The 26,632-nt window shown below is 36.4% G+C and overlaps 4 protein-coding genes across 4 annotated transcripts; 2 read left to right on the top strand and 2 right to left on the bottom strand.

Moving 5' to 3' along the window:
• Positions 1 to 512: 512 nt before the first annotated feature.
• LOC114720269 (phosphoenolpyruvate carboxylase) lies at positions 513 to 5,967 on the top strand. Its single transcript, XM_028905912.1, has 10 exons — positions 513 to 1,017; positions 1,370 to 1,764; positions 2,090 to 2,174; positions 2,306 to 2,528; positions 2,722 to 2,825; positions 2,915 to 3,002; positions 3,115 to 3,269; positions 3,463 to 4,461; positions 4,670 to 5,056; positions 5,495 to 5,967. The coding sequence occupies exons 1-10, from the start codon at positions 850 to 852 to the stop codon at positions 5,789 to 5,791; spliced, it is 2,901 nt and encodes a 966-aa protein (XP_028761745.1). The 5' UTR covers positions 513 to 849; the 3' UTR covers positions 5,792 to 5,967.
• Positions 5,968 to 7,080: 1,113 nt separating this feature from the next.
• On the bottom strand, positions 7,081 to 10,891 carry LOC114720262 (protein CONSERVED ONLY IN THE GREEN LINEAGE 160, chloroplastic). Its single transcript, XM_028905904.1, has 9 exons — positions 10,472 to 10,891; positions 9,803 to 9,852; positions 9,640 to 9,718; positions 9,435 to 9,530; positions 9,166 to 9,246; positions 8,964 to 9,055; positions 7,906 to 8,001; positions 7,551 to 7,619; positions 7,081 to 7,370 (listed from the first exon to the last, which is right to left on the bottom strand). The coding sequence occupies exons 1-9, from the start codon at positions 10,784 to 10,786 to the stop codon at positions 7,238 to 7,240; spliced, it is 1,011 nt and encodes a 336-aa protein (XP_028761737.1). The 5' UTR covers positions 10,787 to 10,891; the 3' UTR covers positions 7,081 to 7,237.
• Positions 10,892 to 14,752: 3,861 nt separating this feature from the next.
• LOC114720273 (uncharacterized protein At5g01610-like) lies at positions 14,753 to 15,163 on the top strand. Its single transcript, XM_028905917.1, has one exon. It carries the CDS (start codon positions 14,753 to 14,755, stop codon positions 15,161 to 15,163), a length of 411 nt encoding a protein of 136 aa, XP_028761750.1.
• A 1,606-nt stretch (positions 15,164 to 16,769) lies between these two features.
• On the bottom strand, positions 16,770 to 20,443 carry LOC114720260 (inactive TPR repeat-containing thioredoxin TTL3). The gene is made up of 7 exons (XM_028905901.1): positions 19,166 to 20,443; positions 18,444 to 18,639; positions 18,178 to 18,362; positions 17,755 to 18,088; positions 17,472 to 17,673; positions 17,268 to 17,374; positions 16,770 to 17,180 (listed from the first exon to the last, which is right to left on the bottom strand). Exons 1-7 carry the CDS (start codon positions 20,119 to 20,121, stop codon positions 17,025 to 17,027), a joined length of 2,136 nt encoding a protein of 711 aa, XP_028761734.1. The 5' UTR covers positions 20,122 to 20,443; the 3' UTR covers positions 16,770 to 17,024.
• Between the last annotated feature and the right edge of the window lie 6,189 nt (positions 20,444 to 26,632).

Genomic DNA, 26,632 nt, shown 5'->3' with positions numbered 1-26,632 from the left:
AAAATAGCATATTAAAAAGCTTGAAAATTAAATCCAACTCCCATGTCATATCCCATCCTAATAATCCCACTTACCATTGCCACTTAAAGTTATTAAGTGCTTAACTTTTTTCCCCTTTTATTTTGTTCTCTGAATTATTATATCTACTCATTTTTGAAAAATAAAATGTAAAATAATATTTTTAATTTAAATTGTTGAAAAATTATGATGAGCACTTTAATACTTTTCTAAAGCTACTTTATGTCAGAATCGGTGCTCGTTTTCCGCATTGACTTTTATAGACGTGGCAGTTGGCGGGTCTTGCATTTTACTGACTCCTCCAAATTCCAAATTCTGCGGAGAAGAAAATATAAAATCATTTGAGAGGAATAATTAATCATAATTTTCGTCAACTCTTTTGAAAATAGTTTATGCGCAAATTATGTTTTCCATGTAAATAAAACGGATGGGGTTTTTGTCTATAAATTAGAGGCCCTCGAACAAATGTGATACTACGACACAACGCCTACTTCACGTCTCTCTCTTGAAATCAAAATCAAATCTTTTTTCTCTTTCTCTTCTTCGTCGTCACGGAGGTGAAGTTGCTACTCGAGCTTATTTACTTTTCTCCGTACTTTTCCGTGCAGAGATCACAAGGAACATTTTAGCTTCGAATCTACGAGATCTTCATCTGTGCACTCACGAGATTTTGCGTTTTTTTATCCTATCCTCTCAAACCAGAAAGATTCGCTTTCAGTGCTTTTGATTACGTGAGTTAACTACTTTCTGCGTCATCTTGGACGAATTGACTGGTTCGGAGAGTGAGGAATAGACCAAAGCAGTAGAGAGTGTAAGATAAAAGAGAGAGAGATGGCAACTCGGAACCTTGAGAAAATGGCTTCAATTGATGCTCAATTGAGGTTACTGGCACCTGCGAAGGTGTCCGATGATGACAAGTTGGTCGAGTACGATGCTTTGTTGCTGGATCGCTTCCTTGATATTCTTCAGGATCTACATGGCGAAGACATCAGAGAAACGGTACTGTCATTTCCACTTCTTGTCTTTTGTAATGCTAATTCTTGCTCGTTTAGTTTTGTGCTCTTGCGTAGATCCTGTTCTTCTGCTCAATCTAGCAGATTTCCCAAAACCACACTTCCACTTGTTTCTTGAAGTTATGAACTTTTTTGGTCTTGGAACATGCCCATGTGACAAGAAGCTGTATCTGTTTTGGACTTGGAATTGGATTATATAACCAGTCGATGTCATTTGTCGAAGTCCCTATTTTCAGTTATTCCAGATGCATTATAGTCCATGAATTGTCTGTTCGAGCTTCCATGCTCAATTGGACGGACTTTCTGAATTTTTTATGAATGGATTTGATATGGACTAGGTCCAAGAGTGTTACGAGAGGTCCGCTCAGTACGAAGGGAAGCATAACACTCAGAAGTTGGAGGAACTTGGGAATATGCTAACTGGCCTTGATGCTGGGGACTCCATTGTTGTTGCCAAATCATTTTCTCACATGCTTAATTTGGCCAATTTGGCCGAGGAGGTTCAGATTGCGTATAGAAGAAGGATCAAGCTCTTGAAGAAGGGTGATTTTGCGGATGAAAACTCTGCCATCACTGAATCAGACATTGAAGAGACCTTCAAGAGGCTTGTGAACCAACTAAACAAGACCCCAGAGCAAGTCTTTGATGCTTTGAAGAACCAGACTGTTGATTTGGTCTTAACTGCTCACCCTACTCAGTCTGTTCGTAGATCTTTACTCCAAAAGCATGGAAGGTTCGTTTATCTCTTATTTCGATCCTTAATTTTGAGTAATTACGTTGGCCCATTTTTTCCGAATCTATCTATTAGCATTAGTAAGCAATAAAGGAAGGAGTAGCCAATAGAGATTTTGGTACTTGAAAGCTATACATTGTCTCAATTTTGTTCCCCCAAAGGTTGAAGGTCTAATTTTAATTCCTAAAAGAAAAGATAAACTGTAATGACAGAGCATGGTAATATGCACGCCGTTATTTTTAGAACTGTGGCAATATCTGCAAAGAACCGCAGAAGTATAGTTTATTAATCTGGTTGGCGATCATTTTTTTCTCCTCAATTTCAGGATAAGGGATTGTTTGACTCAGTTATATGCTAAAGACATAACACCTGATGATAAGCAGGAACTTGACGAGGCTTTACAAAGAGAGGTGCATAAATATCTACTGTCGTACATTGTCTTCTTGTCACTAAATGCTTTATATGATCCACATAGATAAGTACCGCACCTTTGCTTGCAATGGCTTAAAGTGTCCCCCCCCCCCCCCCCGGGGGTATGCAGATTCAAGCTGCATTTCGTACAGATGAAATTCGAAGGACTCCCCCTACCCCACAAGATGAGATGAGGGCAGGAATGAGCTACTTCCATGAGACAATTTGGAAGGGTGTACCAAAGTTTTTGCGTCGGGTTGACACAGCTTTGAAGAACATTGGAATAAATGAACGTGTGCCATATAATGCTCCTGTCATTCAATTCTCTTCTTGGATGGGAGGGGATCGTGATGGTATCTTTCTTCTTCCGTGTTTTTCAATTACATAGCAATTCTCTTTGTTAGCCTTCTGAACTTTTCTTTTCACGTGATGATACGATATAGGTTCAAAATATCTGATTCTTCATGTTTTCTTCGTCCATTATGTCTCTTGCATGTCGTTCGAGGCTGATTTTCATTGGACCTCTTTATCTAATGTGCATTACAGGGAACCCCAGAGTAACACCTGAGGTTACAAGGGACGTATGCTTATTGGCCAGAATGATGGCTGCTAATTTATATTTCTCTCAAATTGAGGATCTCATGTTTGAGGTATCAACGTACAGTTCTCTCTCTTGTTTATTATTATTTCCATTATTTGCAAGAAGGTTCTTAGTCTTACATGTTACATTATGTTTCAGTTGTCCATGTGGCGGTGCAATGATGAGCTTCGCTTTCGTGCTGATCAACTCCATGGGTCGTCTAAGAGAGATGCTAAACATTATATTGGTATGAAATAATGATACCATTTTGTTGTGAATGAAACTTTTGAACTATTGTTATCTCTATTGAAAATTAAATTTCGATTGGCCTTACCAAAACCAATGTTTTATTGCTGCAGAGTTTTGGAAACAAATTCCTCCAAATGAGCCATATCGTGTTATTCTGGGTGATGTGAGGGACAAGCTATACAATACACGCGAACGTGCTCGCCACTTATTAGCCCATGGAAACTCTGAGATCCCTGAGGAGACAACCTTCACAAATGTTGAGCAGGTACTGTCCTCTCACAACAGCTTCAACTATCTGACATCCTAAAGAGACAACCTTAATGTTACTATAAGTACTAACAATGGCAGATTCCCATATCCTTCCAGTTTTTGTTTTGGCTCTTGATCATTTCTGAGACATGAATCATGGTTTATTGTTCAATTATGCTTAACAAGAAAATGATGGCAATTTGTTGTAGTTCCTGGAGCCTCTGGAGCTCTGCTATAGGTCACTCTGTGCTTGTGGTGACCGTGCAATTGCTGATGGAAGCCTCCTTGATTTCCTGAGACAAGTTTCTACATTTGGACTCTCACTTGTTAGACTTGACATCCGTCAAGAATCAGACAGGCACACTGATGTCATGAATGCAATCACGCAACATTTGGAGATTGGATCTTACCGAGAATGGTCCGAGGAACGCAGGCAAGAATGGCTCTTGTCTGAACTCAGTGGCAAGCGCCCCCTATTCGGCCCTGATCTTCCCAAAACTGATGAAATTGCCGATGTTTTAGAAACCTTCCATGTCATTTCAGAGCTTCCCGCAGACAGCTTTGGAGCCTACATCATCTCAATGGCGACAGCACCATCTGACGTGCTTGCTGTAGAACTCCTACAGCGTGAATGTCATGTGAAACAGCCATTAAGAGTTGTCCCTTTGTTTGAAAAGCTTGCTGATCTTGAAGCTGCACCGGCTGCAGTAGCTCGCCTATTCTCTATTGATTGGTACAGAAACCGAATCAATGGAAAGCAAGAGGTTATGATTGGATACTCAGATTCAGGTAAAGATGCGGGACGCCTTTCAGCAGCTTGGGCACTGTACAAGGCTCAAGAAGAGCTGATAAAGGTTGCCAAAGACTTTGGTGTGAAGCTTACAATGTTCCATGGAAGAGGAGGGACTGTTGGAAGAGGAGGAGGCCCTACTCATCTTGCTATATTGTCTCAGCCTCCCGAGACAATTCATGGGTCTCTTCGTGTGACTGTCCAAGGTGAAGTTATTGAACAGTCGTTTGGAGAGGAGCACTTGTGCTTTAGGACACTTCAGCGCTTTACTGCTGCTACACTTGAGCATGGAATGCACCCTCCTGTGTCACCTAAACCAGAATGGCGTGCTCTCATGGATGAGATCGCAATCATCGCCACGAAGGAGTATCGCTCTGTTGTTTTCCAGGAACCCCGCTTTGTTGAATACTTCAGAAGTGTAAGTATTATTTTCAATCTATTTTAATTCCCTTGGTATTAGTTCTTGGCTCCTAAGAAATTTAAGTGAGCTAAACCCATGGGTATACCTAGCATTCTTTTCTTATCAAGTATTTTTCATCTTCTTTTGACAGTACTTATGGACCTGCAATGTCTTTCCTTCTTTCTCCCTTTTTTTCTTGTTCTTATTGTAATGATGGAAAATGCAGGCTACACCTGAGTTGGAGTATGGAAGAATGAACATTGGGAGTCGTCCATCAAAAAGAAAACCAAGTGGAGGGATTGAATCACTGCGAGCTATCCCATGGATATTTGCGTGGACACAGACAAGGTTTCATTTACCAGTATGGCTCGGTTTTGGTGCAGCATTTAAGCATGCAATTGAGAAGGATCCTAGGAATCTCCAAATGCTTCAAGTTATGTACAATCAGTGGCCGTTCTTCAGAGTCACTCTTGACTTGGTTGAGATGGTGTTCGCCAAGGGAGACCCAGGGATTGCTGCACTTTATGATAAACTTTTAGTCTCAGGAGAACTATTGTCATTTGGAGAGTGTCTAAGGGATAAATTTGAAGAAACCAAGAATTTCCTCCTCCAGGTACCAAACTACCAATGTCTATATTCATGACTTTTCTTGCTAAAGTTCTCATATATTCTGCTGCTGTTATTGTTAGGTATGAACAACAAACTATTTTAGTTCAGCATTCACTAAATCGTTATATCCTTGTTTAAAGCATAACTTCAAGCAACAGTAAAATTTGAGAAAACTACTTCTTCCCATTTTCCTCCTTTCTTTCAATTATGGGGCCATTTTGGATGTGTTAATTAAAAGCTATATATAGGGAGAAAATACAGTTTGTGTGACATCTCATTCCATGCCATAGTAAAATCTTGGGTAACATTAAAACAACGATAAACTAAATTCTCTGCTTTTTGTCATTCCCTGCACTTCATGTGCTCTGATTCTGGGAAAAGAATTTTATAGGATGTGATGTTATCAGTGATGAACATTGTTGGTTTGAATGTTGTTTTGCAGATTGCGGGGCATAAGGATGTTCTTGAAGGGGACCCGTACCTGAAGCAAAGACTTCGTCTTCGTGATTCATACATCACAACCCTGAACGTGTTGCAGGCATACACATTAAAGAGAATACGTGATCCAGACTACCATGTGAAGTTGAGGCCACACTTATCGAAGGAGTATATGGAATCAGGCAAGCCAGCAGCAGAACTTGTCAAGCTTAACCCTAAAAGCGAGTACGCACCCGGTCTCGAGGATACCCTTATTTTGACCATGAAAGGCATTGCTGCTGGCATGCAAAACACCGGCTGAGCCATGCATGTCTATGTTTTTCTCGCCAAAAATGCATGTTGATGCGAAGGATATATAACTTTAGATATTGTTATCTATTTGGAATGATTTCGAAGTAACTATATTGCTCTCTTTAGCTATATAATAAAGCCAGGCCTTGTTTTGTACTGCCAACAAGGTGTTGACGCGCTTCTGCATTTCTCTCTCTCAAATCGCGATCACTTCGTAGTTCTTGTTTGCTTTTCTTTTTTTTTTTTAAAAAAATACGCATAGGTATTTTTAATCCTATTCAAAATACTTTCAAGCATCAAATGTAACGCCTCTCCTAGTAGAGATTTGATAGATGTCCTCTTATTGGAAACAATTCTATTTGAGATGGAATTCAAACCTTGGTCGTAGTTATTGTTTTTTGATCGTTGATTTGATGCTTTTCATGGATCAGTTATCAACCCTTACAGATTATTTCTTATTATTATTGAAAGCTTAGTAATCTGAAAGATCTCTTACTTGTGGATTAGAAAAGAACTGATGTTTTAACCAAATCACGAGCATTCACACCCCCCACCCAAAAAATAAAAAAATTGTCGATGTTGTGGGCAAACAAGCATATGCTTTCCCCTTACGCACAGGGAGCTTATAAATTTGGAATTATTATATTTTAATTGTAGTTAATTAAGCGAACAATTATATTTAACTATAGTTAAGATCTATTAAAATGAGTCATAACTTTGTAGCACTTAATTAGATAGTATATATACATAAAACAGTACTTTCAACGCAACCATTGAGAGTCAAAAATGAAATTGCTATAAGTTAAAAACTTATAGTACAACTTTTGTTTTATCTTATATCCCACCAATACAATAGTTTAATAATATGCTCAAGTAAATCTACAAAAATAATATTGCGCTATTTCCATCAAAAGCAGGCATCGTGTGCAAAATAAGAGTGAATTGCATGGAATTGTTTTGTACTCCTCTGATTCTTAATATAAGACACAATTCTTAAATTGGTTTTGATCCTAAATATAAGATCTATTTCTTATATTTATCAGTTTTCTCTAAATTACTCATATGAATACTCCCTCAATCATAATCAAGTAGAAGAGGGAGAAGGGTATTAAAAAAGATGATTATAGTGTTTTAGAAAAAATGCGTTACTTTTCTTATAATTAACTAACTTATCTAAGTTACTTTTTTTTATAATTAACTAACTTACCTAACTTTCTTAATCTAATCAAATTAATTAAATGAGTTTTATATTAAAGACCGGAGGAGGAGTATAATATATTTTTTACTGTAGTTCACAAATAAGACAATAGGATGTAGCCTTGGCCATTGAGCAAAATAGCTTTATAGTTGCATCAGGAGGTACATAAGCAATGGCAAAAGAAGCTCAAGGATTTTTCTTCTTTTTTTCGATACAAGGGAAGAGAAAAGCGCTTTTTGTTTTTTCCAGCCCCAGTGTTTAGGTCTTTTTCACAGGTACAGTAAACGTGTCCTCTATGGCTTGAACAAAAGTAGCAATCTTGTATGTAAAAAATCCCACTAGCATTGGTATCAATTCCAAGTGCATAGATCCAAATTCTGGAACAAGAATCCTGAAAATGAAGTTATTGAAAGGTCATTGCAGAAAACAAGAAACAGAAAAACAATGTAGTCCAAAACGGAGGAAAAAGATAATTACTATGCTAGGTATCTTTGAATATTAGCAGATAAATATGGCTTTATGAGCAAAAGAGTGACTGATCCAAGTGCATGCATGCCAGAAGGTTACTTACGAATTCCAACGATTGTAAATCATAACTAGTACAACAGGAACCAGTAACCTAGGCTGCCCAATTGCTCCCCTGCAATTAACACCCAATAAGCCTCTGTTAAACCCTGAGAATCAGATAAAGTGATCGCTTATTTATCATACTAGTGAAATTGAGGTATGACCACTATGTTAAGGGCATCTCAACCAAGGGTAATTTGTGCTCCTGCTAATTATTGAAAAATAATTAATAGCATACTATAAGCAAAATTGGATTAGTCAACCAATAGTCTTAATGGCAGGAACCGAAATGCTCTATTATACTGGGGGTGTCGTGAAGAAGTTAAAATTTTAGATTGATTCTATCATCTACGAATTACTTGACAAGGCCCTTTGCACCGTCCGTTTTCAGCGAGTCCACACTACTGCCCAGCATGCGTATATATACCAATGAACCAAGCAAGCCAGCACCAAAGCTGAACATACGAAAGATAATCATGCATTAGAAATCATGGATAGAAAATAGTACTCACAACTCCATTGTAAAGAATCCTAGATCGTCTAAAACATCAGCAATTGACTGTGACTTTACCTTGCACCAGTATTTTATGAATATAAGGTGACTAAAATTCAAGTAGCAATCCAACTGGTCTCTCAATGGTTATTTGAAAATATACCCAGGAATTTTGGATTTTAATAATAGCAAATAACCATCACCGTAAGGAAAAATAGGAAAGGAAAAAGAAAAAATCGCTAGTACTGCCTAGAGATATGTTCAGGTTTAAGTCAGGCAGAACAAACACAAATTCGAAGGCCTTCTCTTTTTTTCTTTTTTTTTGGGGGGGGGGGGTGTTTACCGGAGTAGTGGAATCCATGAGAAAGCCCTCCCCCAAAATTCTATTGAATTTGGGCAAAATAAAGAGAGAAGATATGTCTCTCCATAATTAATTTATTTTCCTTGCTCTCACTCTGCTAATCAAATACATGAAAGATACATTCCCATCCCCTTTCACATTGAATTTCCAGACAAGGGGAGCTAAATATTCAACCTTCCATTTAATTTCCTTCCATTTTGATTTCTTTTTCTCTAAAATCCTCTCTAAAATATGAAATGCTCCATCATAATAAGAAATGAGCGAGCAGTTAAAAAGATGCTTAGTTCAGCCCATCAAACTTCTGGCTTGTTGGTGAGAGCATTTTGCTATCACCAATCAAGTCATGAGTTGTAACGGCACCATGTAACCAAAAATATGCTTAGTTCAATCAATTTACAGCAAAATCTAGCATGTGTAAGAGTCAAGGAATTATGATAGTGTGGATGGCGTTGGTTCTATTAAGCGGAATTATAAATTGTGCCATACGGAAAGCATAGGTGAAAGATACATTTAGCATGAGCACATAGGGAAAAAACTGATTCAGCGCATGAAGGCATAAGTACCTAGCTGCCACCTCAGCAGAATAAGAAACATAAGCAGATACTAGACCCACGCCACCTATACCCAGTGTGAGGATTTGTAACTTCATTTTCAACTGGGGAAGAAAGAATATGTTAAAGAAAAGAATTAATTATTTGATATTTAATCAGTGTCAAAATGGAAAAGGTAACCAGCAAACAAAAGCATGCAATGCTAATTGATTACCTTATCATACTGCTCTTCAGATCGAGCAGCCAATACTGCTGGGTCTTCGCGAGACTGCCTTATTTCCCTAAACATCACATCCTGTATGTATATTTAACCAATATTAGAAAAGAAGAACACAACTACAAATTTGTGCCATAGATGCCAAACACTGCCAGACGTCTTTTGTTGGTTCTAAAGTGAAAATTGAGCTTTATGTTTTACAGCAGCAAACATTATGTGGTTAGTTCCAGAAGCTGGAAGTTCAAATGATGGCAAACATTACTTACACTGCCTCCAGTTGCGGCCTTGGTAGCTCTGTCCCATTTGTCTTGCTCACGGCGTGTTGGTGCCAATCTCCATCTTGCTCTCTTGCTTTCAGTGATCTGATGACCATAAAATTTGAAAAGGACCAGTAAAATCATATATGGGTATGATACATTAAAATCCATAAAATATAATGATCAGCTCAAGGTCCAAAGAAAACTCCCTTACTTTAGTTGCTGCCTCAACTGGCTGATCTGGAATTCTTTTTGCAGGAGCCGAGAGTTCTTTGCTCAAATCAACTTCTAAACTGGTAATATAATCCAGTTAAATAATTGCAAATAAAATGCTACGACATTTGAAGATTTGAATTTAGTCTACCGTAGAATAAGACCTGTCAAGGCTCATGACCCTATTTAAGCTCAGAAATCCAGATGGCTCTCCCTGTTTACAACAAATTCCATTGATGTGACCAAACTCAAAAAAGCACAAGCGAACAGTAGGTAGTTAATTAGATATCATTTAGCAAATCTTATGTAGTCACCAAGCAAAAGAGAACGAAAACTTGGGAATTTTAATGTTTGCCATTATGGATCCCAGGAGAACCCAGAATCAACCAACAACAATAAGGTAAAGAGGACTAAATATACATAACTACGTGGACCTAACATACATTACATAGACTTCGATAAATAAAGCATGCCGTTCTGGAAATATTGATATCGATTGTTTACTAGTTAACAAAACTTTTCTAGCACATCCATAATGCATGTTTAATGTCCACTGACATACCATGACAAGATTTTGACCGGCTAGCTGTTGTAAGCAAAATATTTTTTTTCTTATAAAATAGATAGCTCTATAGAAGGCCAGTGTTGGTGTTTTTATTTCATTGGATAAGTAAATACCCACAGAGAGCCCTCAGAAATCAGAATAATTAGCCAGAACTTACTTCCCACGATCAAATTGCCGAACCAATCAACAATCTAAATAAAAAAAATCAACACAATACGAAGACACTCAGAAAGCAAAGAACTGAGAGTAAAGCGAAGATACTGGGGACCTGTGCAGGAGCTGCGTCAATGGAAGATTCAGGTTCCTGAATCAACCTTTGAAACCGATCCACAAAGTCTTTGTTCCACATAAAGTCATCAGAGTTTAAGGGGTCTTCTTCCTCGCCTCCCCAATACTTGCGAAGCTTGGAGGTGGTGGGAGGACCACCGTATTCCCCCGGAGCCAACCCAGTGGACCATTTCATAGGCTTTTTCTTTGGCAAAAGGATCTTCGTCGGTCTTGGGTCCGTTATAGGCGGAGTTGGAGGCTCCGGTGAGATGGGTGTAGCAGAAGAGGTCACAGATATGTAGTTGAGAACCGCCATTTGTGGTGCTCAACGGAATTGAGCGCCAAACGGATGGTCGGAGAGCTGAAGAAAGCGCAGCTATGATACTGCACTATGTGTGTCCGGCATCGCGCCACATATCTGGCCAAGCGAAAGTCGAGTAAATATCTCATTTTGTTTCCCCGACCAAAAAATGCCATTTTTAATTTTTATGAAACTATAGTCAACAAAGCTTCAGTGCTTGAAATAATTAATAATTTTTGAGTTAACAAGAAAACATTATCATTCCATCATTTTTATATCAATCTGCAGTCACATGCCATTTCATTTTAAATTAATTATTTGTCAATTTACACACGGGGCAAACTGTAGATAAAATAAATTACTTTTTTGAAAAATATCTGATTATAAAAAAATATTTAAATATATAGAATCTAAGAACTCTATGTGAAGATATCTCGAAACTCAAAATCATTTCTATTACTGTCAAATTGTATAAAACTATTTTCTGCTGGTAAAAGCAAACCTTTTGTTTTTTTTCTATTACTGTCAAATTGTATAGAACTATTTTCTGCTGGTAAAAGCAAACCTTTTGTTTTTTCAAGTGTCGGAGGATCATAAAAACCCAAACGATTGTGGAAAGCCCAATTGGCCCATTTCCCCAACGAACGGTAACTGGCGGTTATTTTCCCTCCATCCCATTTCATCGCCTGCTTGATCATAGCCATTAGCCGTTTGGGAGGAAATCAATCATGACTCGTAAACACCGTCGCCGACCACCTCCGCATTCACCTGAATTCTCCCTTTCATCCCCTGCTACCGCCGCTGTTGGCGGTAAACATCGCAGGAGTATCCTAAGAGAGAAGAAAACCGAAGACGACGGTGACGATTACTCCGACGCTTCTGCTTCCCAATCTCTGTACGACGAATCCCAAGGAGATGCATACGAACCATTTGAAAAAGACGACGACATCGAATCCGTTTCCAACGCACACGATGACCCTTCTTCCTCAGGAGAACCCACTAAATATATTCCTGAGAGCAATAACATTCAAGGAAAAAGCTCTTCAATGTCGGCTTCCAATTTGTTAAATCTCTCACACCCCATGACTCCGTACATAAAAATTGCTCCTTTACCGATTTTCCGTGGCACTGCAACGGAATGCCCAATCTCCCATTTGAGTCGTTTCAACAAAGTTTGCAGAGCAAACGGCGCTTCCTCCATTGACATGTGCATGAGGATCTTCCCAGTGACGCTCGAGGAAGAAGCCGCGCTCTGGTACGACCTCAACATCGAGCCGTACCCTAGTCTCACTTGGGATGAGATAAAGTCGTCATTTTTAGAAGCGTACCATAGGATCGAAGTGGTGGAGGACTTAAGATCAGAGCTTATGAGGATCAACCAGGGCGAAGGTGAAAGTGTGAGATCTTACTTTCTGAGACTGCAACGGATTTTACAGAGATGGCCGGAACACGGGCTATCTGAGGCTTTGCTGAAAGGAGTGTTCATAGATGGATTGAGAACAGAGTTTCAGGAATGGATTCTGCTGCAGAAACCCAACTCTCTAAACGATGCGTTGAGGCTGGCTTTCAGTTATGAAGAGATGAGAAGCATTCGAAGCAGGAAGGAAGTGGTTGAATGTTGTGGGTTCTGCGAGGGAATGCATGAAGAGAGGGAGTGTGAGGTTAGAGAAGGGATGAGAGCGCTGTGGGGAGAGAGTCAGGAGGGACAGAGGAGTGGTAAGGAAGAGAAGGACTTCGTCAGATCGATCTCGATGGGAGCGAGGAGTGACCACGAGAAAGTTCAAGAAGCAATTACCAATGGATTGAAGAAGAAAAAGAAGAATCAGTGCCAATGCATCAAACACCAGTGTTCCCACAAAAACCTTCTGAGGAACATGAGCCTTGCATCGAGAACATCTTTCCCTGACGCTGCCTGATCTAAAAGTTGAAAGCTTTGAGTTGGAGGGGGAAGCGCGCACGTGCAGTGATGATATATTATTATTATTATTATTATTATTTTTTGAGAGAATACTTATGAGTGATATACTCTTGTTTTAATTTCTATCAATGAAAATTGCAAGATCTCTTTCAACTACATGGTGATGGATTTCACACTCTTGGGCAGTCACGGAAGTACGCATGAGGTGCAAAATAAGGAAGTATCTCTTTCAATTCTTAATATAGGATTTAGTTGACTAATTTTTAAATTAAATTACTTAATTATAATGTATGTTACATAATCTTTTTTTTTAAATATTTATGTAGATTATTAAATTATATATCAACTTATAAGTAAGGCAATTTAGTTTGAAGTATATAAAATGATAAATATAAATACTTTAAAATAATTTAATAATTTTTTAAATTTCTTCAAATTAGTTATTTAGGTCTTATATTAAGAATTAGAAGAGGTAATGCGTAGTAGATGGTGTGTGTGGTGTGTTGGTGTGTGAGGGTGATTAATTAAAAGCGTTATGACAATAACAACCGGCAGGCACCGTAAGTTTCGAATCATGCTCCGAATGCTTGTGTTTGGCATGTATGAAGCACGACGGTTGGTGAGTACTGAGTACCATTAGATATAGTAAAACCTTTAAGTTACATGAAGAGTACTGTTAATCGTATCATTTGCAATGGCGATAACAAGAGTCAGGGAGTCATTGTGTAATACGTAGGATTATATTCACAAAATCAGTGTTTAAACTCTTATCAAGAACAAAAAAAAAAATCAGTGTTTAAACAAGGCAAACTACAGTTAAAAGTATGAACGGCTTGAAAATTCTGATTCATGACAGCCGGTGACAAGAACTCAAAAGCAATAACAGATCAATATTATACACAGGGAGGTTTTCCACAATTTTCATTGAATAAATGAGAGGTGCATTATGTTTACAGCTACGTTGCATTTTATAAAATACTGTCCCCAGTCTTTAATATAATATAAGAGCTAGTTCACTAATTTGAACAAATTAATTAAGAAAGTTTGGTAAGTTAATTATTTGCAATAAATAGTTGTTATCTTCCCTAAAATATCATTTCTAATCATGTGTATTAGTTAGAACTATTATTTGATGAAATATTTAACTTATATAGCTAATACAGGGATTACTTTAAAAAATAGATAAATATAAAGACAAAATAGATTGAATGTTATATTTAGAATCAAATTAAATGTCAAACTAACTCTTATATTAAATACCGGATAGCGTAAATAACGCATTGACAAATTTGTTTGTATGATTCTGACATGATTTAGTAGCCCGTTTCAATGAATCGATCACACCTATTAGTATAATATGCATTGTAAAGCTAGCTATACACATTAAAATATCATACTTATCCTAAATATAAAACCCTTATATAATGTATATAAGGGTCTATATTTAGGATCGAAGGAGTAATATATATATGTTCATTACACAAATCAGTACGACATTGTACAAGATGAACAAACAGATCCTGAATCCGGCCGGGCTTAATTGTTACACTTTGGCAATCTCACAAGCCCCATATTAGAGGTTATAACAAGCGGCTGGCACTGTACATAGGATTTGATGCCTCGTATGCCATGGTTGGTGACTGGTGAGTATTAGCTACAGTCAGAGAATGTCCTTAATTTCAGTCCGTCATTGATTCCCCCATAATGTGATCTCAACCAGAAAAACTAAACAGATCGTGGTTACTTTGGGGTGTGGCAAGATATAATTTTAATGGAGACGCCGTTACATATTGCAACTCCCTGTCTTGTTGCTACAGTATAACGGAAGAAACAGACATATCTAAACTTCGTATATCTCGAGAAACATGCATGCTCAATTCAGTGACAAATGCTTATTGACAAAGTTAACGATGCATACAAAGAAGACATTTCGATCATAACCAAGCACGAACTTTGTCCCTCCTCGTCCTTGCCATTTTCAGTAGACTCTACATATACACAGCTCAGACGGCACAAAGTTCCCCCATCAACCAACCCAACAAACAAAGGAAGTGAAGAAAAAAATGGCAGAAAAGGAAGGAGGGATCGTTAAGAAGGGGAACGAGGAAGGGATGAAGATGGCAGCGTCGCTTCTGGAGGAGTACGAGCTGCCGGCGGGGCTGCTGCCACTGAGAGAAGTGGTGGAAGTAGGGTTTGTGAAGGGGACTGGGTACATGTGGATAGTGCAGAAGAAGAAGGTGGAACATGAATTCAAGATGATAAGCAAGCTGGTGAGCTACGACTCAGAGATCACAGGGTACGTTTCCAAGAAGAAGATAAAGAAGCTGAAAGGAGTGAAGGCCAAGGAGCTGATGTTGTGGCCGCCGGTGAGCGAGATCACTGTGGATGACCTCCCCGCCAGGAAGATCCACTTCAAGAGCCTTGCTGGTATCACCAAGACCTTCCCTGTGGAGGCCTTCGCCGCTGGCCAGTGATTTTTAATTATTAATTTCCACTCGCTGCACGAATTTCACCATCTGCTTTCCCAATATAATAAGAACTTAAACTGCAGCTTTCGGTTCACACGACTATATGTAATCTTTCTGCTCTACGAGCCTGGTGAGTCTAATTTTCCGGTCCTAAATTATTGTGTTGAGCCTTTTCTTCTCAATTAATTCACAAAATAACCAAGTTTAGCAATTCGGCGCTGAGTTTTTAAGAATATGTAGCTTAATCATTTCATTGAATATTCCAAATCGTCACCTGAGTTTGCTGGCTAAGTCATCTTTAAGGGATTGATCGACTTGCGATGAATTCAGATGTACTTCCTTGGGGACTAAATAAGCACGATGTTTTTAAAGACTAAGATTAAATGAAAGATTTGAGAAATAATTTATTAATTCACTCAATTAGTAAACATTAACTTGTAGCAGTGTGAGTGCAAATTGCTTGTACTTGGTTGCTGAGCTAGCGCTTCTCAATCCCAATAAAACATGGACTAATTTAGTAGGACTTCACCAACTATTTGACCTTTCCTCGTAACGAAGTTCAAGAATTCGCACGTTTTTAAAAATATTCGAAATTGATAATTGGTCATTTCCTTCCATTCAGTAATAGGAGTTGTTAATATTAATATCAAGAAATAATTTATTAATTTCCCCATTTAATAATCCGCCACCTCCAATCGATGTGCTCATTCACTTTTTTAAGTCAAAATATGTACAAACTAATTTATAAATATAATTATTTCAGGCTAATCTTCTTAAAAACCCAGTCACTCAAGAATCCTCATAGCAATCCGGGACAACAAACTTGTGATTCTGAATTTGAACACTCATTCACATATCAACTGTTTCACAAACACCAAGACACATATATTTGAAAAAAAGGAGAGATGCTAGAGAGAAAATGATTCCTGGATATTGGCATTTGGCAGATCCGATTCGGTTTGGATAAGAATGGTCTGAAACAGCAGGGTTATACCCCAAAAAAATGAATGGAGGACATGGAAATGTGTGATTGGTGGAACACGAATTTCAAAGAGAATCCCTCAGACTCAGAAGTCAGAACGGCCATAATAAATAAAATAATAATAATGCATCAGCAAAAAGTCATCACTGAGAAGAGAGACACTCACTGTGTTTCAATCAAACCAGCACCCACCATTATTAGCATTTGGCATCTCCATGGACGAACAAAATTAACACCCGCTTCAGCTCACTGCTCTCTATAACGTGCTTTCTGATCACATCAGTGTGTGAGTAGGACCAATCTAAAGCGACCCATCTTACTCTGATATTTTTTCGAAATGATCTGTCCTCCAAAATCATATTACCAATGGTCCCCGAATCTAAAATCCCATAAAGTACTTGCTTAAAGCCATCTAATTGTAGCTATTTGCCACACTTTACCCACGTCTCTCACACACTTTTCTCTGTCCGTGTGCTTATTTAACAGGAGAGACTATAATTAAACTTCGACAGCCTCTTTTCCTCCTGCTTTTGTGTAGGTTCCTAGCCAGAGCCCAAAACAACTTTCTTGTGATAAGGCTGGCATAAGCATCATGCAGTGCAGCCCAGAAGAAACATAAAAGAAGAGGGAAAAAAAGAAAGATACCCTTTGGATATACATCAAATCAAACATTTCAAATGTTTAGCTAACTTGCTGCTATCTTTCTGAGGTTTTTTTGCCTAGAAGTATTGTGAAAGAATTTGTATGCAACTGTGTGTATCACAAGAAAAATTGATGATCCTAATCTCAAACTAAGGGCACCTGATGCATGTCCTTGTAAGCGCCCTCTTCAATTGTGGGTCTGGCTCGTCCATGAATGCAAATTGTTATGAATAATCACAGAATTCAGAGGGAACTATAGCTTCTTACTGACTCCTCTAAGAACTTATGCGTTGGCCGAATCATCTCCTTCACCTTCGTTCCATTTTTATAGATTTTGAACGTTGGGACAGTTCTTATGCTCTCAGCTCTTGCTACAGCTAAACACTCCTCCACATCAACCTTCAACAGAATTTCAAAGGAGAGAAAATTAGACATATGGTGGCGTCATGTCTGAAAAGTCTACAAAAGTCACCAACTTTATCGTACCTTGATAAATTTAACAGATGGGTATCTGACGCACAGCATATTTATGAATGGGGATATTTCTCCACATAGTTCATCCGATGCCTCTTTGAAATGAACTACTGAAATACCTGAAAGTTCATCTATTTTCATTAAATCAAAAGATGAAGCAAGACAAACACTGGTAAATAAACCCTGTTGAGCCCTTAATGAAGACACTGAAATTACCAGCAGAAGCAATAGCAGCTTTAAATTCATCCAACGAAGAGACAGCTCCAACTTCAACTTCATGCTTTCCAGCATGGTCCTCCCCACGAGATTTTATTAAAGCTAACTGAGCCTTACGAAGGGATTCGACAACTTCATTATCTCCCGGGAGTTCTTGTTTTAGGGTCTCATAATCTTTCACAACTTCAGCCCATCTTTCAAGCTATAAATTACGGATCATAATAAGCACAAACAGTAAACAAAAATTTAAAAGAGAACAGAGAGACGCAATGAAGATGCCCACCTTTGCATTTGATGCGGCCCTACGAAAGAGGGCCTTGGTGTAATTTGGCTGAATGTTGAGAGCTTGGTTACAATCCTCAACAGATTTTTCCCATAGTCCAAGTTTAGACCAACAAACAGCTCTATTACAATACAGAACATAGTTGAAACTGTCATATTTGAGGCCTTCCCCATAAGCAGAACAAGCTTCAGAAAATTTGCCAGTGCTAAAGAGATCATTGCCCTTTGAACGAGCTCTTGCTACCATTTTCACAGTATTTAGAACCCTCTCAACTTCTACATTGCTGTAATCTATCAGTCTGGCCTTTTCAGCTGCTGCTACCGCATTCTCAAATCTGAAATGACCGATTATCCATTTATGTATCCAAAGGCTAAAAGTCATGTATAGTTTTGCATTTCAAATTTATGATTTTTTGTTTGTTACCTTCCCATGGCCATATGAACCTGAGCATAAACAAAGTGCACATAGGCTTCCCCAAACATACCAAAGAACTTGGTTTGAGAGCAGGATAAAGGACAGCCTTCCAGCTTTGGAATGTTTGAGAGACTGGACTCAGCATCCACAAGCTGATGGAGTTTTAAATAAGCTTCCACTTTACAAGCAACAAGCTGTAAGTACCATTATAGCAGGTTAGGGGGTGGAAATTAAGTCCACTAAAGCAAGTTGAGATTTTAGGCTAAAGAATCTACCTCAGGTGAGAAATCTGCTCCAACTGCAATGGCTGCATTTGATTCCCCAAGTGCAGTCTTCCAATCACCAATCTTTCTTGCCTCTGCACATTGGTTCATGTGTTTCTCCAATAACCTCAGCTTCTGCAGTTCAGATTGATCCACGTGTTGCCCAGGGAGATAGAGGTGGCGCTTGGCGGGTTCGATATGTCCAAGGCTATAGATTTACCAAATTAATAGTGTTAAATGAGCCAACGCAAAGTTTATGCCTCTAATACAAACAAACAATCATGAGCAAGCCTAAATTGTCTGCAGTTGTCATCAACTGCTTATGAGATGCAGGAAAGGAAAATGAGCAAGCAGTTGAATATCAATGCTTCACAATGTAACTGAAAGAAAGAAGAAAAACAAAAACAAAAACAAAATATAATACCAACATTTTCCTCGATCAAACTGAAACTTCATAAGCAGTTAGATGAGCATAAGGTTTAAAACAGCTTGGAATGTATATTCAGAATTCAGAATTTCATAGTAAAGTGCATCGATTTCATTTGATAGCTATCATAGCCAATAATAAGATCAAACATTCAAAGCAAAGTCAAAGATAAAGAAGCACGGCAAGACATATCATCAAGGAGATTAACCAAAGCAAATGCAAACAGAAAGAAATCACGTTGATCAAAACAACCCAGATTCATTGCATCTTATAGTTCCACATTCAGAGAGAAAGACAGAGCATTTACCGCAGGCAGAGAGAAGCCAGCCTCTGATGTGCCCGAGCATAATTAGGTTCCAACTTCACAGCCTCTTCGCACTCCTTCGCTGCCTCGGCCAGTCTCCCCAACGCCGTCAACGCCGCTGCCCGGTTACTCCGGTAGGCTGCATTATTGGGCGATATCGAAATAGCACGATCGTACAATGACAATGCCTCCACAAAATTACCTCTTCTATATAACTCATTCCCAGTCCTCTTCATCTCTTCCGGATCAGAACCACTCATTGCTCGTCTAACACCCCCCGATGCTCCACCGAGCTGAGAATTTCCAGCCCCACTGTCATCCACGACGTGCCCAGAATTGCTCAATTTCGTGCCACCACGCATTATATTGCCATGGCCATAGTTTGCCGTTCCAGAACCCAACACATCAGTTCTATTGGAAGCTCGAGACACCATGCCCGATTTGAGGATCTTTCCCGAAGGACAAATATTACCAGTTGGGAATAAATTGCTCCCTGAAGTTGCACTGTTCGAGCAATTATTACTCCCCGGGCTGCTATGACTTCCGCCGGAGTAGAGCAATGGGGCTCCAGCCGAAACCGATCTCCGATGACCCGGCCTGGAATTGCTCGCTGCCGAAGCGGATCGGAGACTCTCTGAGGCATTCGGGCTGGTATCGAAATAGCCAGTGAGCTCGCCAGAATGGTGGTTTGGCTTTCCGTCGGGTCTTCTGGGCAACTTGGGAGCGTTGCTTCTGCCTGTGACTGAGCCGGAGGAGCTCGAGCTCGAGCTCGAAGTGGCAGCTGCTCCACCGCCGCTGCTAGCATTACCTGCGCTGCGGATTTTCAATGGCGAAATGAATGGACCCAGATCGAGTTCTTTGAAATCGGGCTTGTTCTCTTCACAGGTCAGCGAATCACGGAATCGAGTCGCAAGAGAGTCATAGCCCAGTTCTCGCTCAGACTTCCCAGATTGCGACATTCTCTCGGTCTTCTAATTCCGTGAATTTTTCTCCCTCCAAGAGATTGAAACCCAAAATCCAAATATCACTCACCAAACAGGAGCCCGGGCTATAATATCACGCAAATCTCAGTGAATCCAATGTTCATGAGGCAGCTAGAGCATCCGGGCACAAGAAACACAGAAACAGAGCAAGAGTTGTGAGAAAGACATGAGATGAGAGGGATAGAAGCGAAGAGAAGAAAAGAATGCGAAAGATAAAAGGAAGCGCAAATAGCAGAGAGAGGGAGGGCACAAAGTAGTTTTCTTTAAGCTCTCTTTCGTTAAAACCTCTCTCTGCAGCTTCACGGATGTTACTCGCTCCCTCCCTTCCTCTCTCTTTTTAAACACGACGATGAATGACCCATCTACCATTACTGCAATCATATATTATCTCTCTACTTGCCCCATGCTTTCGGTATATGTAATTTCTATGTTTTAACGCGCTTCCTTAAATTTCTCATCTTTCTCATATCGGAGTGACACAGGATTCTCTTCGTTGAGTCTTTCCTGGCGAGGTGAGTTAACCTTTTTAATAAAAATAGAATCATCCTTCATGTCATGAGGTGTAAAATTAAAATTTCATCTTTTCGTGATCTAATCTTACGACTGTTTTTAATTGTGTCCATCATGAATTTGACAAATTAAATTAGTGACATCATGATTTTAATACATTAAGATTAAGGACGTCCATAAATAGTTCGTGTAAAGTTTTTGAATTTGTGCATGATTATGCTTCATAATAACATCACAAGTTTATTATTAACGTTATGCTAGTGTTTATGCTTTTTACTACATATATTTGATTGATTGAGAATTTCAGATGTTTTAATTAAAATGAAATATTACAAATTTAATGTCACAATGTGCTTGTAGAGTTGTAGGTGGGTGTATCGATTACGACAAGCATCCAAATATCTAATTTTACAAGAATAAACTTCAGAAGAGAATAGCCTGTGGGACAAAGCTCTAATTCTTCCGTGGTATTAAAAAGATAAATTAATTAAGAGCCTATAAAAAGAAAAATCGTAAAGAAATCTCTGGTCAAACATACCCAAAATATCGAAAGATGAGATGTAATCATGTAAATACCATAGTTTACTATGATAAAAAAAAATTAACATATAAAAAAAATCTATTAATGATTGAGTTCCTTGGTAACTTTCTCTTGTTACAAGTCATATGATTATCCTTAAACGTTATTAAACTTTTCGAGAAAACATGTTTTTAACGCGCAAACTTATATATATGATTGAATATTTTCTTTTCTTTTTTTCACCAAAAATATATGATTGAATTTTCAAAAACCAAGAAAATCTTTGAGAAAAATATTAATAGGTATATGAGAGACTCCATGCTCAAAGGCCACCAGGACAAGTTTCAAGAAAGAAGGTATTGGTTACGAGTTTCTTGTTTTATCCGGTTTTTAGGTTGTCTCTTAATTTGTTTCTTTCTTGGTTTTTGGCTAGGAGCAAGGTGTGGGATAGTTTGTCCTGATAGGGTTTTTTTGAGTGTTTTTAACTTGGCTTCGGCTATTGGTGTGTGTAATAATTTTTTTGTGATATTAATAAAATTGACTTTTTTAACACACAAAAAAAAGGCCACGAAAAAAGAAGGGGTAATGTATAAAACTTGTTAATTGTAACAATTATTATCATTCGCTCAATCGAAGCTGGATAATTCTTAATATTTGTTGTTAAATTTTCAGATACGCTTATTATATGATGAATATAATCATGGAAAATAACATTTTAACAAATAAAAACCGTGAAAGTTACAAAATCTCATTCATTATAATACTCTAACAATTTTTTAAAAATAATTTACTCACAAATAATAACACATTTTTATGAAAATTTCATATTTAAAATTTTGTAATTTTCGCTGTCCTTGTTTATTATTTTCCTATAACCAATCATGAAATATAAAAAAATACTTAATATTTAAATCAGGAGGAAGTAAATGCTAAAGAAGAAAGGGACGGGAAAAAAAGGAAAATACGCGTATTATGAATCCCACTTTATAGTTCATGCCTTGTACAAGTACATGAGAATGTAGAATTGATTAAACTACAAGCCATTTGGCAAATTAAGATTTGGGATTTGTCTGATATCTTTAATTCTTTACTTAAAATAGGCGTGGAAATTGGAAAGATCCAATCAACATTGATGCATTGATGTCCTTTTTCACCTTTTAAGTATGGCGTTGGACTTTCTCATTTAAAAAAAAAAATAACATTGGATCTAATAGACTCGTATAATCTTGGACCGACCACCCGTGGTATTGTGTTTCTAGTCATCAATTTGGCCTGGGATACATGATTTTCATGTTTTTTTTGTTTTAATCACAACTTTGCTTTTGAAACATGCATAGAAGATTCCAATGATAATATCGATACGATTTTTCATTTTTTAAAAAAAATTCAAATTTTTTAAGGATAATATTTGTAAGATGAAGTAGTATCAAGCAAATATTATGAATCTAGCGATTCAATATTTTAATCTTATTTATAGTGTATTTAATTTTTAAATTATATATTAAATTAGAATGTTAGATATAACTAAAAGACAATATTATAGTGTTAAATGTTATTTTATTTTTTATGATGAGATAATAATGTGAAAATAACTTTAGCAAGATCATCTTAATTAAACAAGGTATTTACTGTGTTTATGTAAACCTTATTCCGAAGGAGTAAAAATGAGAAATATATGGATTAAAAAAAAAAAAAAAAAAGGAGAAGAATGATGATGGGGGGTTACGTGGAGTTACGAAAATCACCTTTCCTTTGCCATATATGGCCCCAATCACTACTCATAGTCATATCATTCCGTACCCCTACCCTTCATCTCGTTACGGATCCCTCCACGTCATCATTGCCGCTTTTCTCCCTTGCCCCCCAACCCTTCCATCTAATCTACTCAAATTTCCCCCACCCGGGGATTCATTCCTCCCTTCTCTATATGTAGATATATATATATATATATATATATTTGAAAATTACCATTCTCTATATTTTTAATATGTGATCTATTTAATTCATTTAATTAAATTAAAAAAATAAATAAATTAGTTAATTATAAAAAATAAGAAGTGATTTTTTTAAAATACTATAATTATCTTATTTAATATTTTTATTGCTTTCTTATTTGATAATGGTCATAGAATTATCAATAGAAATAACTTAAAAAAATTGATAAATATAAAAAATATATCTTACATTTACAATTAAGATGAACTCAATAATTAAACCCTACATTAAGGTCAAATGAGTGTTAGATTTTAAATAAGATATTTAATTATTTAAAAATCAGTTAACAATTGATGAGTTTGTAATGACAACTTTCAATATAAGAAATAACAATATATTTAAATTGCTTACTTGTCACTGACACTTTTTGATGATTAAGGGTGTGTTTGGATGAAACCAAACCATAGTTTGGAGAATAGCTTCTGGAGAATAGATTTTGAAAAAAATAGATTTTGGGAAGAATAGATTTTGTAAAAAAGTGATTTTGAGAAGTGTGAGTGTTTGGATAGTTGTTATTAGAAGTACTTTTTATATATACAAATTGGCATAAATTAATATGATAATTATAGAAAAAATATATTTTATGATATATTTTAATTTGAAGGAATAAAATTATTAATAAAATATTTTTTATTAACATATATTAATAATATATAAGATAATATAATTAATAAATAATTAATATGTATATATATTTATAAGATATAAGATTAAATATGTTTATAAAAAATATGTTTATAAAAAAAATAACAAGATATATATCCTATAGGCTCTCACACTCTCCTTTTTTTCTCCAAAAATAAAAAATTTCTGCTTTTCCCAAAACCATGGTTTTGAACCCAAACCATGGTTTTGATTTTTTGAAGGGTGTTTGGCTAACATTTTTCCCAAACCATGGTTTGGGGTGCTTGCCAAACATACCCTAAATCCTTTTTTGGGGACTTATGGTAATTTTCTCTTTTTTTATACTAGTGAAAAAAATCATATTATTATATTAAATACATGAGAAATATGAAAAAATCCATATTTACGAGTCAAATTATATAATTTATGTTTCTAAATCAAGCTTTCGTATTTATAGTAGGGTTTTATTATATACAGGTTCAATTTGTAAGAAATTAAGTTTTTTTTAGAATTATTTATATATTTAACTTTTTATATGAGATCTATGAATACCCTTTTTTTATTAATACTATTCACAGAAACTCATATCATGATTTTGAGTTAGCGTCCGCGTGTTCTCTCCTCACGACAACTCAATTATATTACTATCACTTATACAAAACCTAAATTATTCTCCCGCTTTGTTTTCATACCTATAATATTTATGGTAAATAACAAGTGTTGTGTCAGGATATTTGTTATAATTCAGAGACGATAAAATAAGTATGAAACGAAATTAATTTCACTATATGAATACATGTTATAAAATTTACAACAAATTAATTTACATCTCATTGCCGAATTATTTTTTAAAATTTTGAGTAATGTGAACCCAAAAAAAAAAAAATTCAAATTATTCAGTGAGCAGTGGAATATTATAATTTTGAGAGAATTATTGGGCCACAATAATAAAAATCACATGATACGTGATGGCAAAGGAGAAGCCAAGCCAGAAGTGAAAGAATAAGTGGATGCTGCCAATATTTATTGGCTGATATATATATATATATATATATATGTATATATTTTTTTTTTTTTGGAATAGAGCAGACAATATGAATGAGCCAATGAATGTGAGGAATAACAGTAAATTCGAAACGACCCTCCCCCGCCCCCCCGGGGGGTGTTCCTTCGTTCATCTCTCAATATTCAATTTTGTTTGGCACCACACTGCTTTGCATTTAACAGCCAGCCATCTACTTTCCTTTTCCCTCCTAATATTTAAATGCCAAAGTGTAAATTTGCCTTATATATTCTTGAATAACAAAATAAATGTTTTTACCAACACGCTTTGATCTTATTAAAAAAATTCTATGAATACTGGGCTCAACTTGAATGAATTAATGTGAATGCAAATTTTTTTTTGAGAGAATTACTTTTAATTAAACCGATATGGCAATATCTTTTTTTTTTTGCCAAAAAGATAGTAATACTGAATACTGGTATCCCATATCCATAAAAAATATTTTAAAAACAGGAACTTTTACGGATCCTATTGCTCCATTCTTATTAACTTGTCATCGTTATATTCTCTTCGTAGTTATCATCTTTTTTTTTTTTTTTGGGGCCTGATTCGTAGTTCTCATCTTTTACTGGAAGGAGAATGAGATTTTTTTTTAATCTACATAAAAGGTAGTGACTAGCTAAATTTAAAAAGTGACTAGCTAAAAAAGATATAAAATTAAAAGATTCTATTCCATTAAGAAATTATAAAAAAAATAAATGTTATTTAAAATGCAATAGATATAATTCGGACGTCCCGGATCCGATCCAACATATAACCTGGCACTGTTAATATTATCTTCAGTTTTTAATATGAGAGCTAGTTTGACATTTAATTTAGTACTAAATATAATATCTCAATCTATATTATCTATCATATTTGTCAACTTTTTTTAAAATAGTCATTGTAATAGTTGTATACGATCAAATAGTAATACTAACTAATACACATGATTAATAAGAATATTTTAAGAAAGATTACACATATTTATTACAAATAATTAACTTAACAAAATTTTCAATTTATTTAAATTAATTAATTAATTTTTATATTAAAAAACGAAGCAGTGTTTGACTAGTTTCTCAAAGTGGAGAAAATGAAGTTGCAATAAGCATAGGAGATGTGAGGAGCTGTAGGGGAAAAGCGTAGGGACAATTGTGTGAGCTTGAGTGGGATTGATTCAGACATGACGGGGTGCGTAGGCTATACGTACGCGCTTCTTATAAAAATTCCTCCCATAAAATTGTATAAAATTCTTTTAAAAAAGTTTTCCAATAATAATTTATAAAATACAAGGTGGACATGTGATGAAAATTTTGACTATAATTGCTTGAATAATTACTTTTAAAAATTCCAATAGTACTTCCAAACAACACTTACTGTTAGACCAATCATGTATACAGCATTCAACCGTATAGCCTACTGCGAGAAACACACTATTAATTAATGACAGTGAGCTTTTGGTTGGTGAACTTCTTAGCCACAAGTGGAGAAAGTCCACCAATCAAATCAAATCAAATCTTATTAGTACATTGCAATGAAAAACAAATTCATATGACGATTAATCACCATCAAATCCTCCATAATTTTTATCTAGACATGTACATCTCTTACAAAATGAAATTATAGTATTAATCATTTTAATTAAAAATCTCGAAATTAAAAAGTGTGAATTATTCTAAATTATTATGGATAAATAAGAGACAGAGATTGAGGATTTTTTTTAAAGAAAAAAATGGTAAAAGAAAGGGTGCACGGATATTAAAAAGGAAAAAATAATAAAATGAAAAAAGGGT

Source organism: Neltuma alba, unplaced genomic scaffold (genome assembly GCF_004799145.2).
Source record: "Neltuma alba isolate B1F8T4 unplaced genomic scaffold, ASM479914v2 tig00011972_pilon, whole genome shotgun sequence".
In the NCBI taxonomy this organism is placed as follows: Eukaryota; Viridiplantae; Streptophyta; class Magnoliopsida; order Fabales; family Fabaceae; genus Neltuma; species Neltuma alba.
Note: the sequence above shows the minus strand (reverse complement) of the source record. Positions and strands in the feature narration are given on the sequence as shown.

Bases quoted from the DNA above. Each gene is read 5' to 3' on its own strand.
- LOC114720269 (XM_028905912.1), top strand. From the start codon at position 850: ATGGCAACTCGGAACCTTGAGAAAATGGCTTCAATTGATGCTCAATTG. The intron at 2,529-2,721 runs GTATCTTTCTTC...TGTGCATTACAG, and splicing joins GATGGGAGGGGATCGTGATG to GGAACCCCAGAGTAACACCT. The intron at 4,462-4,669 runs GTAAGTATTATT...TGGAAAATGCAG, and splicing joins TTGTTGAATACTTCAGAAGT to GCTACACCTGAGTTGGAGTA.
- LOC114720262 (XM_028905904.1), bottom strand. From the start codon at position 10,786: ATGGCGGTTCTCAACTACATATCTGTGACCTCTTCTGCTACACCCATC. The intron at 9,853-10,471 runs GTCCCCAGTATC...TGTTGTAAACAG, and splicing joins TTGACGCAGCTCCTGCACAG to GGAGAGCCATCTGGATTTCT. The intron at 9,531-9,639 runs GTAAGGGAGTTT...TATGGTCATCAG, and splicing joins CAGTTGAGGCAGCAACTAAA to ATCACTGAAAGCAAGAGAGC.
- LOC114720273 (XM_028905917.1), top strand. From the start codon at position 14,753: ATGGCAGAAAAGGAAGGAGGGATCGTTAAGAAGGGGAACGAGGAAGGG.
- LOC114720260 (XM_028905901.1), bottom strand. From the start codon at position 20,121: ATGTCGCAATCTGGGAAGTCTGAGCGAGAACTGGGCTATGACTCTCTT. The intron at 18,363-18,443 runs GTAGATTCTTTA...TGGTACTTACAG, and splicing joins GAGCAGATTTCTCACCTGAG to CTTGTTGCTTGTAAAGTGGA. The intron at 17,674-17,754 runs GTGGGCATCTTC...CGTAATTTATAG, and splicing joins GGGCCGCATCAAATGCAAAG to CTTGAAAGATGGGCTGAAGT.